The sequence below is a fragment of the Ursus americanus genome, chromosome 17 (genome assembly GCF_024610735.1).
Source record: "Ursus americanus isolate L20-20 chromosome 17, mUrsAme1.1.p, whole genome shotgun sequence".
NCBI classification, from domain to species: Eukaryota; Metazoa; Chordata; class Mammalia; order Carnivora; family Ursidae; genus Ursus; species Ursus americanus.
In genome coordinates, this window is record NC_142143.1 from 15,301,647 (window position 1) to 15,317,991 (window position 16,345).

Here is a 16,345-nt window from a genome sequence, read left to right on the forward strand (position 1 = left end):
TTTCATCTGACTGTAAAAGCAACACATAGCCTAGTATTTTCGTGGACGTCAGACAGGCTCCAGGTTGGCTTCTGCTTAGCTGCCGTGTGCTTGTGCCAGTACTTGGTCTGTTTATGCCTCTGTTCTCTCGTCCGGGTAGCGGAGATCGTTACACTAGCTCTTCCTAAGATCGTCATGAAGATGAAATTAGCGTACGTGAAGTGCTTCGCTCAGTGTCCGGCACAAGGATTGCCCCACAGATATGCCGAAATGACAGTGCAGAACGGTGGTCTGGGAGGCCGGGGATACAGCTGGCGTCTTTGGCCCAGCATCTTCACTGCGTTGCATTAAAAGAAAACCTGAATCTGACTCCAGAAGCCTTGGATAAGAATCTTTTCTTTAGGACAGCCTTTCTTAACTGTGGTTCATGTGAACCACAAAGCTCAAAACGACCGAGTGACTCTTTTCTCCCCTGAGGATGCTACGTAACCGCACCCTTCTAGATGCTCCGGAGAGCTGGCGGACTCTATGCAGTGCTTGATTGAGGACACTGAGGTGTAGGCCTCTCCCCACCCCCTCCCCTTCCAGAAACACTGCTCTGGTGCTTCTTGAAGACCTGGGGTAGGGCTCAGCATAGTGCTGCCTGTCTGCCCTGGAAACCTCATTTTCTCCAGCCTTCTAAGGGCAGCTGATAAAAAGCTCTCCCTCCCTCACCCCTGTGATGTTCCTAGAACACCATTCATTTGTTCTTACTCCACACTGTGCTCACCACGTAGCCAGTAGTTCTGACAGGTGTCCCCTTCTCTTGAAAGAAGGGCCTGTGTCTCCCGAGCCTTGTGTGCCCTCTTTCCTCTGGGATCGCCGTGAAGAGTAGCGCCAAGAAATGCGTGTCCATCCTGGACTCTGTCTACAGCAGGAAACATTGACATTTTTCCCTTCACATACAGACTTCTGAAAAGTCCTCCCGATACCTCGCTACTGCCAAATGCCCTTCCTTGACAAAACTATAGAATTCTCTGGGCATTTAATCTAAGCATGTCATGATTTGTGCCGCTGAGACTTCTGAAGTTCGGTGCTGTGTGGCAGAGCCAATCTGCCTTCTTGGAGCCATTCCTATCTCCTGTTGCTCTTCGGTGCTGACAGCGTGCTGCCTCCCAGGGAGGCTCCAGCACCTTTCTTGCCGGGAAGGGCCATGATCCCTTCTGTGCTAACAAGGAGGACTAATACTGGGTAGGCAACTAGCAGTGTCTACCACAATCCATATAATGGAATATCATGTAGCCATTACTTTTTGAAGAATGTTTATTGACATGGGAAAATGCTCACAATATATTAAAGAAGAAAGCAGGATACAAATCTGTAAATACAGTATGATCCCAGTCTTGTAATAAAATAAATTATATATGCATAGAAAAAATACAGGACAGAAATACACTAAAACATTAACAGTGATTATCTTGGTGGTGGGATCTGGGTGAATTAACTTTAATTTTCTGCATTTTCCAAATTTTCCATAATGAACATATATTCATATATTACTTTCATAATGGCGGGGCTGGGGGAGAAGTCCATACAGGTGACACCTGACACCTAGTATTGGGAGGCAGTGAGACTGACATGCTGTTAAGGGGATACTCAGTACTAGCACCGCCTCAGGCAGTGTCCCCATTTATAAAGGAGGGAAGATGACCCCTGACTGCCCACCTCTCAGGTACACGGGTGTGGGAAAGGGGCCCCAAGTGTCTGTCAGTTGTGACTCCAAAGCAGCAGCTCAAGTGCCTTGTTGGAGTGCACTTGCTTGCCCTGCATCGGTGGGCAGGAGGGCTACAGACACGCGGGCCTGCAGAGCGCGGAGGGCCACCGTATCATCATCCCTGCTGCAGGCCATCGCGGCAGGCATCCGTCTGGGGGAAAGCCTGCAGCCCTAGTCTCTGACCTAAAGGATTCCAGGTCCTTGTTTGAAATCCAGTCCTGAGCAAGTCTTCCACTCACAGATCCACTCTAGGTCACCTCCCTGCTTATAAAGTTCCTTAAACTGGTTCTGCTGAAACGGTTATTGCTTAAAATGGCCTGAGAATGCCCGCCTCCAGCACTCCAGAGTCCGAGGAGGCATGGTGAGGACCCAGGTGGTCAGGGTGGTGAGGTGAGGGAGGTAGGTGTTGGGAGTCAGGCCAGCCACCCTTGGACTCCTGGGAAACTGAGGCCTGCCAGGGAGGGTCTCTAACAAGAGATGCGATGAGGTTACTTGCGATAACAGACATGAAAGGCCCAGCACGTAGTAAGCACTCAGCACACGTTAGTTTTCTTTCCAGGGGCAAAATGAGGTCCTTCCTCTCCCCCTGCAAATGCTCTCTTCAAAAACAAAGCTTAGTGCTTAGTGCCCAGTGCAGGGAAACTCAGAATGAAACAAGCTCTTTGAAAGCAGAAGAGCACAGCTACTTAAGCAGGACTGTTCACTTACTCCGTGTAGCTGGCAAGATGCTATTTCAGTGAACATGTCTTCATTCAGATAAGCTGACACTCATGCCAAAGCTATTTGATTGTAGAAATTATAAAAATACTTTAAAAATGCATTTGTAGAATGAAGTAACAAAAATACTTTTTCTAAGCTTTTTTCACATAATCTAAACTTAAGAATTGCTGAGTTTCATTTTATTTACTATTAAAACATGGGTCACCCACCACTTCTCCAGCTATCTGGATGAAAATCCTGAAGTGTATTGTATTTTTCCTAGCCTTTTATTGTGGAGTATTCTGGACTTAGTTTTGTAAAATAAAGTCCGGGTCCTCTGAGAATTTGTCTTTGGGCCATACTGTTGGTACAGATCTTTCTGGGTCAACCAGTGTTCTTTGGGAAACAGACTGTCCCAGACTCGTGATGCCTGGTGTAGATTTCCTCCTCCTTCCCACCTTCCTATCTGGTTCTCAGCTGGCCTTCAGTGGCTTTGGGTAGACCTGCCTTCTATCAAGCAGCCACCGCCTCTGCCATTTTTTTTTTTTTTTAATGGGCTGGAAAGCCAGATAACTCAATTTGTTAGAAATGTACGCAAATTTATTAGTAAAGAGGTAAAAGGAGAGATTCTTGAGGAGCTCTCCTCTGAGTAAATTGCAAGAAACTCTAGTGACCTCTTTGGCAGCTCAGAGGCCTTTAAAAACTCTATCCTCGAACTCCTGTTTTGTCAGGGAAGGGATCTCTGGGTAAATGACATTTTCCACTAATATCCACATACTTTACCTATCCTTAGAAGGGGTATCATGGTGAGATAATGGATGTGAAAGCACTTTAAAAAAGCATAAACTCTGAAATGTTGTTTACCCCATGTATCTATAAAGAAACACACACAGATGGCTAAATTGAATCAACCCCAACGTTTTATTTAATTTAAAGTTTTAAAAGGCAGTGGTTAAGCACATTGTGTGTATATATGTATGCACCTATGTACATGTGCATACATACGTGCATACATATATACAAGGAAACCAACCCCTTTCAGCTTTAGCCACTGATTAACTAGGCCCACTGGCTACCGCAGGATTCATATTCTACTTCATTTGACCAATTCTAAAAGTAAAAATAAACAGCCTTAATCAGTTTAACAGTAACTATTTGTGTTTCTTTTTTTTTTAAATAAATAAAGTTACCATTAAACTGATCACATATGGTAGAAAGGTCGAACACACACACAAGCGCACACACAGTCCCCAATGTACAACCTGTGACCTATGAATGACCTTTATGTACAAATGGGTGCTGCTGACCCCCTCCACCCCCAGCAGAGGCCACGAGAGAACTCCCAGCATCCCCTCTGCTGGGTTGGAGGACGCGTGTTCCTGGCACCCCGAGTTAGACCTCAGAATGCATGCTCCCATGCAGTGATACGGATGGGGGTTCAGTTCTATGGTACTAGTGTTAAGGTACGTAAGAGAATAAATAGGCATCTGTAGCTGCCTCCGAACGAAACCAGCATTTATAACCCTTTACAGGGAGAAGTGTATTCTGAAGTTCTCAGTAAGGGACCTGTATGTGTGTGCGTGTTTGTGTGTGCATTTCCACGTATTTGTACAAAATTGAAATGGAGAGTGGGACTAGGTTTATGGAGCAGCTGCTTGGCTTCCATGTAGTCAGTCCTGATCTAACAAGTCACTTGCCTCCGCCCTTATTTAGCGGCTCATTCTGCTTCTCACGTGCCTCCGTCTGCTGGAGAGATTCAGAAGGGGCAGCTTTCACAAGCGAGAGGAAGGCCACGACTAAATCTTCTAAGAACCTTGGCAAACAGAACGGCCAGATACAACCAGGGCTGCTTTATAGGCTGAAGTCCTTCAGTTCCATCCTGGTGAAATGGAATTCCTCTTTTTCTGTGGTTAGCTCCTGCCACTCCATCTAACTGCAGCTCTGTACGAATGCCTCGGTATCGCAAAAACACAGGGTCACCTCTTAAATATGCTGGATTCTCAACGAGTAAACCAGTTAATGTGTTTCTAGCCAAAGCAAGGGCATAAATGTTTTAGAGAAAAGACTCCCCTGGAGCTACAGAGAAAAGATGCTGATAAAAGCAATATTGAGAGTTGGGCAGGTGACGCTTTTAGTCTGTGTCAGAGCTGGTCTCTTCGATGACAGAGTACTGGTTGAGTGCTTCCTCCAAAGGCGTTATTGTCCCATCAGGTTTTAGTCCCATTGGTTTAAGCAACTCCTCTCTGGAAAAAGAGATAAAAGAGAGAAAAAAAAAGTATTCACCAGCATCACACACACAACCCTCCCCCCGCCCAAATCCACATCCTTTTAAAAAGAAAAGTCTTTAAAAACCTAAGTATTTTTCCTCAAGCTCTCTGTGTGTTTGTAACAGGAAAGATGAAAGGGGCATGGAAAGAAAAAGAGGGAGATAAAAGACTTCATTCACACAGGCCAAACCTCCTAAGCCAATTAAAAGTATGAAAAGTCAAGGTCTAAATAGGCTCAGGACAAGGAGCAGGTCTCTTCTGTTTTTGATAATTAACTTTTTTTTTTTCCTTTTGTGGATTCGTTGTTTTAGTGAAGTTAAGGCTGCCAAAATTTCACGGGTCCCAGTGGGCCAGGCATACAATCAAGTGGCTGATTTGATACATATGGATTTCGTTCAGAGGAGTAAATCTGTCAGATTTGATTTTGCCTCCCCAGCCTCTAGCGATACATAAGTACTTCTCGGTTCAATCCAAGTCAACTGGCCTTCCCCAACTTTCTCCCTCCCTTTTATTTCCTTCTCTCTCTCTTTCCTCCTCCTTCTTTTCTTTCTTTTTTAAACACCATTGCTTTTGTTTGTGGCAGTTTAATTATGGGATTGACAGCCATTTTAATCTCTTCAAAGCTCCCCAACTGCCTCTTTTCAGCTAATCCAATTATATCTACTCCACAAGTTACAGCCTCATCTAAAGATGATTAATTATTGATTAAGTCAATCAAAAAGCATTAGGAAAGATTAAATAAATCTTTTCATAGGCTCTTATTTATTACATGGAGATTATGGCAAATGCACCTGTTGAGCTGCTAACTCCAGTCCTCCTCCCACCCTCAAAATGTCAGCGGTGTACTTCAAGACAGCCCCAAAGAGGCACATGAGCCGCTTAAAATTTATTTCTCAAGGAAACGGGCATCACCCTCTGAGACCATGTCTGTAACCAAGAACCCACACGGCAGCAGCTGTAATGTTGGCGGGATCTGGGGTGAAGGAGAACAATAAAACCTGCTTTCCCTCTGCCTCCTTGCTGTTGTCCCCGAGGACAGCACAAAGAAGGGCTCCCTCCTGGGGAGGGCTGGCCACACAGCAGTGTGAGGTGTTAGAGGCGCAGTGAAACTCCCGGGGAGAGGTCAGAACAGCTCAGTGGTCCCTGGATAAGCCAAGAGGAGCCTAATCAAGCAGCTCCGGCTAGCACCAGAAGACTAGTTGAGTAATGGGATGGGTGCCTGGCTCTGTTGAGGCTCCTGAGTTATAAAGGAGGAGATGTGGTTCCTGGTCCAAGAAATGGGGTCAGAATCATAGAACTTGCAGGGGCCTCAGAGATCATTTAGTCCAACCACCTTGCTTACTAAATGAGACTGAGTGACTTACCCAAGGTCACACACCTAGTGGCAAGCTGGATCTGGGACACAGGTCTCCTGCATCCCAGGCTAGTGCTCTTTGCAGTGCACACACCTGGATTAACTGCTCTAACTGCACTGCAGGTGCACCCTGAGTTCAACTGTCCGATGTCTGTTCACACCTACGTGCCAGAAGCTAGGTCACACACTAGGCAGCGAAAGGAAGAGTGGGCACCACGGTCCTTGAGCAGGCGAAACATATATGAAAAATAACTCAGAACATAATGGGGTAAATGCTGTCCCAGAATCACGAACAAAGAACTGGCAGCTCTGAAGATGAAGCACAGACCGAACTGTCTGGGGAAGTTAGGGATGGCGTCACAAATACGGTATCCCGTGCCGGGCAAAGAAGGCACAGAATATCTAAGGCAAAAGAGACTGTGTAAAGGGCTCTGTGTGGTCCCATCTACTTGTGTGTTTTGTATCCCTTTTTGGATTGTGTCCATTTCTTTCTCTGTGCTCCCATGAAGCTGTGAAAGGGCCCAGTGTTCGCAGAGTGGTGAGATTCAATGAAGGAGTGGCAGGAGGTAAGGCTCAAGGGTAGTTTGGGGTCTAGCGGGTGAGTGCCTTAAAGGTAGAGCCAAGGTAAGGAGTTTGGGTTTTGCTCTGTAAGGGATGTCACATCTGTTTTTTAGGGCGGTATCTCTGGCAGCGATGTGGAAGCACTGGACCAGGGGGAACCTGGTGGCAGAGAGACCGGTCATTAGGATGTCACTGTAGAGTGTTTGTGACAGGAGACAGGATACTGGACTCGGGCTGTGACCCACTGGAAGAGGAGACAGCTGGTGAAGGAGAGCATGGGGGAGGGTCGAGTGTCCCTGTGTTCTCCGGCTCAGATGACCAAGAGGATGGTGATACAATTCACTGGAGCAAGAACACAGCAGATGAAGTAGATTCTGGTGGGGAGATGCTGACATCTCTCAGGACATGAAGAGCTTGAGGTCCTTGCATGACAACCAGGTAGAAATGTTTAGTTGAAAGCTAGAAACAACCTGTTACCATGAAAACTTCCCTCTAGCACTGATATATCCCCCATGTCTACATTTTTACAACATAGTTGCCTAGTTCTAACTGCTTGTGCTAAAGGATTTTGTGATACTGGACACTACTTACTAATGATGTAAAAGGACAAGGGGACAACCTGCTGGGAATAAAACACTGAGGGATAAGAAAGTTGAAAGGTCTAAAGGGGCCTGTGGAAGAGGGTACAGTAAAATGGGGTAGGGAGTGAAGGGTTGGGGTAGATAGAAGCAGGACCCTGGACAGGACTAGAGGAATTCTACGGAGATGAGGATGAGATGCTGAGTGGACAGGCCCCCGCCCCGCCTTACTACCAACATGACTCCACCTCCGTGACAACAGGACGGTGCTGGCCTAGCTAGCAGCTGTACAAAGTAGCTAGCACCTTCTCCAAACCTAGGAGGAATATGTTCAAATTAAGTCCATTGGTTTCATCCCTACTCCAATTTCATGCTGGAAATAATTAAGAACATTACAGAAGTCTCATGGCCAAATTATAGGAACTTGTCTATGGGAAAGGGGCCCATATTTTAATTTTCACCTGTGAACTATTCTCGAGCATTTATTTTTTGGGTCCTTTGTATCCCCTCTGAGGGCTCCACAGGATGCCTGGACTTACGGACACTCTGTAGGAGAGGGGTCAGTGATAACTGGCCACACAGTCATGCATTTGTGCAAATGAATTAAGATAGCAATGTGATACAGTGTACAAAAACAAAAATATCTGGAGTTAGGAAGTCCGTTTGGAGCCTTGGCTCTTCACTTACCAGTTGTGTGATCTTGGGCAAGTCTGAGTCTCAGTTTCCCCGTCTGTGAAATGGGGATAATGCTAACACTGGTTCTACCTACTTCCTAGTGATGATGTGAGGAGTAACCGTAGCAGAACCAGTGGTGGTAGCAATAACAACGAAGTAGTTCAAAGAGTTCTATGAACTGCAAACGAGTCCTAAGTATTAGTTGTTATTGTGGTACAGTGAAAGGCACGTATAGGTTTTAGAGTCGGACAGATGTAGGTTCTAATCCTGGGTCCACCAGTCACTAACGGTAAGACCTGGAACTCTCTGTAGAGTTGGGATAGAAATACCCACCTCACTGAGTTCTAATGAAGGCAAAAGGTCACTGTACATGTGAACTGTAGTGTAATGGCTGGCATGCAGGTGGAACCGCAAGCTGCATTCCCTGTCTTTCTGTGCTTATGGGAGGCTTCCCCAAGCTGGGCAGGGCACTCTGGGAGTCAGTGGGGGATGAATATGCAGAAGCAAATAAAAGACATGGTCCCTGTCCTCAAGAAGCTTTTAGTCAGTTCAGAAGATAAAACACACACACATTAAACAATATTAAAAGAATTACAGAACAGCAGATCAACAAGCTTGAGATGATTAACAGGCAGAGCCCTGCTTTCCCTAGCTTGACAGTTCCTCAATATACTCTTATTGTAATTAAAACATGTTTAAAGGAAATTTCTTGTCCTGTTTGGCAGTGGAAGGAGAGAGGACCTCTCAGCTATGTGACTGTTTTTCTGCTGGACTCCAAGCTTGCTTGTCACATTCCCATCTCAGTGTTTCTAACCTTCCTCTCTATCATGCAACTAACAGCCCACAAATACCCAAATGAAATCTTTGATATAGAGACTCAGTCCTAAACGGTCTGATGAATGACCTGGTTATACTAGACTGCTTCATGTAATAAGATGTTCTATCTAAATCAGCAAGATGTGGACGGAGAATGGGAAGCATAATGAATACCACAGAAATGCTGCTCCACCGTCACCTGGGTCAGGCACATGGGGGAGGGACACAGGAGGAGGTGGGGATGCTGGTCACAGGCTCCTTGCAGGAGACAGACTCAGGGCCAGACTATAATGGCAGGGATGGACATGGATTCATGGGGAGAAAGGCATCCTAGGAGCAGAAGAATTAGTCAAGCAAAGGCACAGAAGCAAGAGTTAGTTGTGTGCAGAGATTGGCAAGCAGGCTGGTTTGGCTGAGGTAAAGGAAAAAGAAAGCTCAAAACAGATTTGGGGTACAAAAGAGGATCTGAATGGAGACTTTGAAATCCTAGGCTGACAAGTCTGGTTTATAGTTACAGAGGTATTTTTGTCTTCTATTTCAAGGGACCCACATCTAAAAATATTATTAAAAATAATTCTCATTACAAAGTTCGAAAGCTATGAAACAGTATTGCCGTGACATTAAAAAGAAAATGTTCTATGCTATAAGTATTTTCATACCCCTTGTGTCTAGCACACCGCCTTGCCAACAGCAGGTCCCCCATTAAGTGTTTATGGACTAAACTGAGTTGCAGTTGATGTTATCTTGTACTTTCACAGAAAGGGAAGGTATACTGTTTTATGGGACTCCTAATAACTAAATCATGATCAAGAGAAAAGCTAGATCTTTGGGTAGAAGATTCATTTTCTTCATCAAGGTCTACAAAGTTAGAAAATATATTAGCATTCTACAGGAAATTCTGCATAATGCTTTCCAGGGATTTCTTGTTCTCTGCTAGACCATGAGCAACTTGAGGGCAGAGTCCATGTCTTACCTGGCCGTGATCTGCAGTATCTAGTATAGGCTGGGGGCACACAGTAAGTGCTCAGTAAATGCTTATTAAGAGGCTATAATACATGGGTTGTAGCATAAATGGAGACTGGTAGAAAACCACTTGTCAAGAATCCTTATTTTAATTATTATTTCCCTGATGAGTCAATGTCGTTAGACATTCTGACAGTGCAGCAGAAGTCAGGCCCCCTTTGTACCACACAGCCTGGAATTTTCAACCACTAACTGGTATAGACTCAGCTTCTTATGTACGGGGCATCGGGAGGTCTAGATTCTAGTCTCAGCTCGTCCTCTAACTTGCTCGGTGTCCTTGGGCAAGTCATTTCCTTCTCTGGGCTTGAGTCTACCCATCTATAAAATGAAGGGGTTGGACAAGATGATCCCCAAGATTCTATTCTAAGAGTCTAAATATTAGGCTATTAAATAATTTTGTTCTATTTAAAAAGCTGCTAGGTTTTTGAGAGACTAAAACTCAATACTGCTAAGCCTTTGTTTCTAATCAAGATATATACTCTAAGCCTAAGAGTCAAACACAGCATCCTATCTGTAACTGACCGACACCAAGACCAGAAATCCTTTCTGCAAAACTACTGGCAGATGATTAGAATGATTACAAAGGTAAATCAAAGCCATGGCAAGTGTTACAAGGAAGGATTTAAATTCGATCATGGCCCTCAATAAACAGGCCACTTCAGGAAGAGTTACTGGCCCTAACTATGAAGGTCACGTCTAAAAAGGACGGCTAGACGTCAGGTAACAGGTACATCAGGGTTAAACGGAGATACTGTATATTGAAATGTGCATCAGGATTAAGATATTCACATAGCAACAACTCCTTCATACTTACCTTCAATGCTATACACAGGCCTTAACACAAGTTAAGACTGCCCTCGTTATCATCAAAAAGTACAGTGATGTCTACTGGATAAAGAGCCCATTCTAGGCACTGTGACAGTATCATGGCGGGCTTCTCATCTGATCAGGCATCTGGCCAGGGAAGAGATAAGCCTCCAAGAATGTTCAACTGGAACGAAACATCATTTAGAAATTTGATCTTACTAAACGATAAGGAACCATAATCTATAAGGGCTTGGCCAGGCACGAGGACATAGATAAAGCACGTCCAAGAAAGGAAACCCTATTTTGCCCCAGCCTAACCCTTGGGACTGCTAAAGGAAACCAAAAAATACTTTCTTAAAGATTTAGGGGGGTGGGAGATTATGGGATTTATACCATATTAAAAAAAATTTTTTTTTCTTCCCCCAGATATATTTTAACATTTTCCTGAGCCACCATTTCTCTGTAAGGATGGTCCTCTGGGATGCCTGGACTTATAATTTCTCAGAACCTTAGAGAAGGTTCCATTTCTCAGGGCTTCTGGTTCCTCTATCAATCTTTCCCCCAGAAATGACAGTGCAATATTGGGGCTCAGATACTAACATACCCAATCGCACATTATAGAATAGGCCAGATGTATATGTGTATAAAACACCTTACTTGACCTGGAAGCAAGAGAATACTCTTGCCCACAGCACATGTGTTTGTGCAGTACAAACAAAGCATTCAATTCAAGTGCACTTGTTGAAAAACAGGACATAATTAAGCAGTTGGTAAAATGCATTCTTGTTTCCCACTTGCAGATCTCCCAAGAGTCCCTTCGAATTTACCTATACGAGTTTCAGCTTCCCGCTTGCCACTTAGCTTGATAACGACTCAAAAATCATTCCCTTGTTTTCAAGGGCTCTTCTTTCTTGTCTGCTCTGTGTACTACAGGGCAGTATTGACACATGGAATTAATGACAGGGTCTGTAATGAAACAACAGTCATGCAAACACCAGTCTGCTCTTTTGATAAAACAGCATGTTAGAGACCTATTCACCTCCCTCTAATTGAGTACTGCATAATAGTTCCGATCCTTTTATGTAATATATTTTGTTCTATGATTAGAAAAGAAGAAAGGGGGAAACCTGCGAGGCATTGCTTCCTTCAATCGCCCCCTGATTAATTCTCTGTTTCTAATGAGGGCGGCTGCTATTTAGGCAGGTTCTGTTACATACTTGTTTTGTTGACTTCTGTACAATGTATAACAAAACCCAAGACGGGATAATTGGGAACCATTTCTGTGGCACAGGGATTCCTGCTCTTAATGTAAGGTTGGCTTGGAAAAAAAGAACCCTGACATTTTAAATTAGCCATTTCATATTTAATTCCTTTTCACATTCGAAAGATAGGATGAGAAACTGGTAAATAAATAAAACATTTTTAATGAACACAGAGCTTTTCCAAAAATGCCTGCTAGAATGGAGCCTGTGCTAGCCTGGAAAAAGCAGCTCTGTAGTCTTTGCTCTAATTCCAAGTCCGACAGAGCATCTTATTTCAAGATCTCAGCATCACCGGAACAGTCCATAATTCACCGAAGTACAGTGGACTGCCTAATAACTTGTTGATGTGCTTACAAGTGTCTATAACCCCTTTTTCTCATAGAAAAATATTATAACTTTGGCCATTGCTTAACATGTTCAGTTACATGCTGGGCAAGAATGTCCTTTGGGCTTGGACCCTGATCCTTCATCTTTCATGATTTCCCATCTAACGGCTTCCTAGTGGTTGACTGGGTACACTGATCTTTCACTGAGCCATTAACCCAGTACGTTTGGAGGGGCTTTTCCATAGCAAATTTGAGGTCTTTAGGCTGCCTCTTTCAAAAACAGTTCTGAGATCTTCCCTTAGAGCTCACCATTGTGCTTTGGGACTGGGTACAATTAGGAAGGTATATATGTAGCATAAAAATATCATTTCCATGACAAATGGATATGGCATATTGTCCACTACTTTGGACTACTTTCTACTTTATAAAAGTAATTGGAAGTTGCCTAAATAGTCCCACCGGGAAGCCTTTTTAAAGTTAGATTTTCTTAACGTGATTGCATTAAATATAAGAATTTGTTAGAATACCTGTAATCGTTCTCTTTTTAAAATAATTAAAATGACTTATATTAACATAGAGTCATAACAATTTTATTGGTTTCCTTCATATAAAGGTATGTGTTTGATATAAATTATTTATTTTAGCCCCTCACCTGATCTTTGAGAAGACCTCAACTATGGAATGAAAAAGGAGGAATACATTTCCTCCAAATCCTAATTCTCTTCTCAGGTAAATATGCTTACTATCTGTCTTTGCATTTACTTCAATTTTAGAACATCTTATTTAAAATCAGACTGACATGTTTTTGAGCGCTGTTGGTTATCTTTCAAAATAACGTTGAGATCTGGAGTGTTAAGACTGAGAACTGAGTCCCTACTATGTCATTAACCAGATGCCTGATCTTTGGTCAGTCACTTAATGATCAGTCCCATTTATTCTTCAGTGAAACCCTCCTTGCCTATCTAACTCAGGGGGCTGCTTCACCGATCATTAGAGATCATATATATGGAAGCACTTCTTAAACTCGAAAGCACTATATAAATATTAGTCTTTTATCCTCATTTCTGTTAGAAGATCACATGCAAAGCTTCTAAAAATTTGTTACCTACCTCACATTAAACAGCATGGTTAAAAAAATATGTAGAAAGAGGTTAGGGACAGTGCTAAAGAATCAAATTTAGTTTTATCCTTAACTAAAGGTATTCTTATTTCTTGGTAATTTCTCTACAGAATTTTTCTATCCTGTTGTCCAACTAAGCAAAATAAATATTAATAAGAGGTCAGCATGCCAACTGACACTATTGAATAAAGCAGTAGAAATAGAAGTTCTTACATGCTTTCCCCAATTAGAAAGACTTGAAGGAGGGTAACTAAGAGCACAAACAGCCAGGGGACATTATTCTTACTTGACATTTCTCTAATAGATAGAAGCCATTTCAGCTAGTGCTTAAACTAAGAGCTCAAAGTAGTCATTCCTACCACTGAGGTTAAAGGACAATGACTACCAACAGGCAATACAAAGGTCACATGACATCCTGCTTAGAGGTGTCTAGCCAGTGGAAGGGGCCTCCATAACCTAAAGATACACAATATCAGATTTCTCAGATTAATCCTCCCTTGCCACTTTAAGGGTATATTAATCTAACTGGATCCAAGCTCCCTTAACTGAACTTGCAGGCAACCTTACGGTGTATTTTAATGATGTAGGATAGTGCTGCTACATAAATACAGTGTCGGCCACAAACGCAAGCCGTATGTGGAATCTCAACCGTTCTAGTACCGCGGTGAAAAGGACAGGTGAAACTGATTTTCATATATTTTGCTAACCCAGTATATTAAAAATATCATTTCAACATAAAATCTGTATTAAACAACTGAGATGCTTTACGTTTCTCTTTTTACACTGAGTTTTTGAAAGCCCAAGTATTTAACCCTTAAAGGACATCCCAATTCAGACCAACCACATTTCAAGTGCTCAGTAGTCCTATATGGCTTGTGGTTACCGTATTGGATAGCACAGACCTAAAAGATTTTCTGATACACTTTTATCCCTATACTAGATCTCACAATGCTTTAAAAATTGGATGTTTCTGAAACAGACCTGAAAAACATGTGCTTGACTAACTTATAAAGGTGGGTGTAATCATAGTTGCTGAAATTTTTGTAAGCAGAGTTAACTTATTCGTAGGGAAAAAAATTACATATTACTTTTCAGTCAGCCCATTCCAGCTTTAGTAAGTCTAAAAATAATCTCTGGATTAAAGGGAACTATTCCCATATTTGGAACCTGAATTTATTAAGAAAGCCATGTTCCAAATACTGCACAATGGCTGGCAAATATATATACATATGTGTATGTGTGTGTGTGTGTGTAGATAACAGATAAGGAAGAAACGGGAAAACAATTATTTAAATGTAGATTTTAGATTCTGATAGAATATATAAGCAAAATGGGATTGTACCTTGTTAAATGTGACCGGGCTGGGGAGGGGGGGGTTGAGGGGTGGGGGAGGGCAAGGCAGTAGAAGATTAATCAGTGCCTGGTTCCAATTAAGGAACTAAAGGGGATTAGAAAAGTCAAAACAAAACTGAAACTTGAAATATTATTTCCTTTGGTTAGTTTAGGCTTAAGCCAATCAATCCTCCCTCCGTTCTTCTGGACGAGGCTGTGTTATTATACACGAGCTATGTGCTGTAGCTAAGGTGAACGCAATTGTATTAGCCGCACTGGGCTTGCTGAACCACACAGTCCCCATTTTAATCTCCCACTTCAGTTGCGGGGGCTTATTTTTTTTCCAATTCAAAGAAAGAAAGAGGAGGTGGAGAGGGAGGCAAATTTCATCCCCTTTTTCACCTCTGTTCTCACATAGAAAGCTTTATTTAACATTTTTAATTTCATGCCTCAGGCCTTAAGGCTTATGATATATATATTACAATGATCACGTCAAAGAAATTATGTATCCCAATATTTAAATGAGTCAGTCATGGGCCAACGTACCTTTATGGAATTCCTTTCCAGCCCTGAATTTTATCATATCTGGCCAAGAAATGGAACTGACAAAGGTATAAATTCTTAAACCATGTAGGCTATTTTATAGAGCAAAACACTCGCCTACAGATTTGGGGATCAGCTGTGTTCATTATTTCATCATCACACACCGGGGGAACCACAGGGCACAAGGCACTGTACTAGCTAGACATGATGGGATTTATAGGGTTCAGATGATTTTCAAACTCTTAAGACCTCCAGATCCACTGCCAGTCCCCTTACCTACATCTGTCACAAATACAATCCTTACACACACACACCCACACACACCCACACCCACACACACACTCACTAGGAATACTACTAAGTCAGTTGGTATTCAATGGGAAGAAAATGTTTGAGCATGAATCTCTCTGGTGTCCTTGGAAATACAGCTACAATAAAGCTGCCAAGGTAGGGAGCTCCTTGCAGCAGTCGCTATGTCCAGCATGGAGGCAAAGTGGAAATGTAACTTTAATTTTTGCACTGGTGGTTTTATAGTTTTGGTAGTGGATGACATCTATACCCTACACCAGGCTCAGTAACAGTACTTGGCATGACCAACCTTAGTCATCACTTTGGTAAGTGCTTTGGCACGGGCCACTGTTGCTAACCACCATCCTGGTGCAGGTCCTTCACATCTGCTCTCCTATGGATGGAAAAAAGGAAGTGTCTAGTGTCCATTCATTGGCCACGTCACCTCCAACCTAGCCTTTACTCACATGCCTTTCAATTCAGGCCCAGGAGAAAATGATTTCATTTTTGAGAAGAAAAGTTAATCAGACAAAGCTACAGTACACTCTTAGCACAATGAAGACTCGGTGGGATGCAGAACATCCTCAGAGTGACAGCTGAGGGAACTACCCAGTAGCACAACGCCGAAGAGGATGATTAGGAAGTGTTCTGGCAAACACTGACTCTAACAGACAGACACAGTAGCACAGTGGACAGAGCAAAGGTCTTGAGTTCTGGAAAATGAAGTTCCTAGTCTCACTCTGTTATGAAGCTAGAAAGAGAATGTACATGGAAGTGTTTTGTAAACTGTTAAAAGGAAATGGATTATCACATCATTAGCTTGGAAATATTTGGGGCAATTCTTTGGGTCTTGCTTCCCCCAATTATAAATCTGATAACAGATTATATTAATCAAATAACAATAAAACAACCTAAGCTTTTTGGAAGAAAGATGCAGTATGTGAATACCAAAGGTTTATCTT

The 16,345-nt window shown here is 42.8% G+C and overlaps 1 protein-coding gene across 6 annotated transcripts in view; it reads right to left on the minus strand.

The window, feature by feature from the left end:
• Positions 1-3,333: 3,333 nt before the first annotated feature.
• RIC8B (RIC8 guanine nucleotide exchange factor B) overlaps positions 3,334-16,345 on the minus strand; it is a 102,498-nt gene continuing 89,486 nt past the window's right edge. For 3 of the 6 annotated variants that reach the window (XM_045779672.2, XM_045779670.2, XM_087868783.1), the window contains one exon: positions 3,334-4,674. In XM_045779672.2, coding sequence (XP_045635628.2) covers positions 4,563-4,674 — 112 coding nt within the window. In that variant the 3' untranslated portion in view covers positions 3,334-4,562. Of the gene's footprint in view, positions 4,675-10,519; positions 11,479-15,693; positions 15,778-16,345 lie in introns of all 6 variants that reach the window. The other 3 variants (XR_015727104.1, XR_006776472.2, XM_045779671.2) reach the window with 3 other exon arrangements.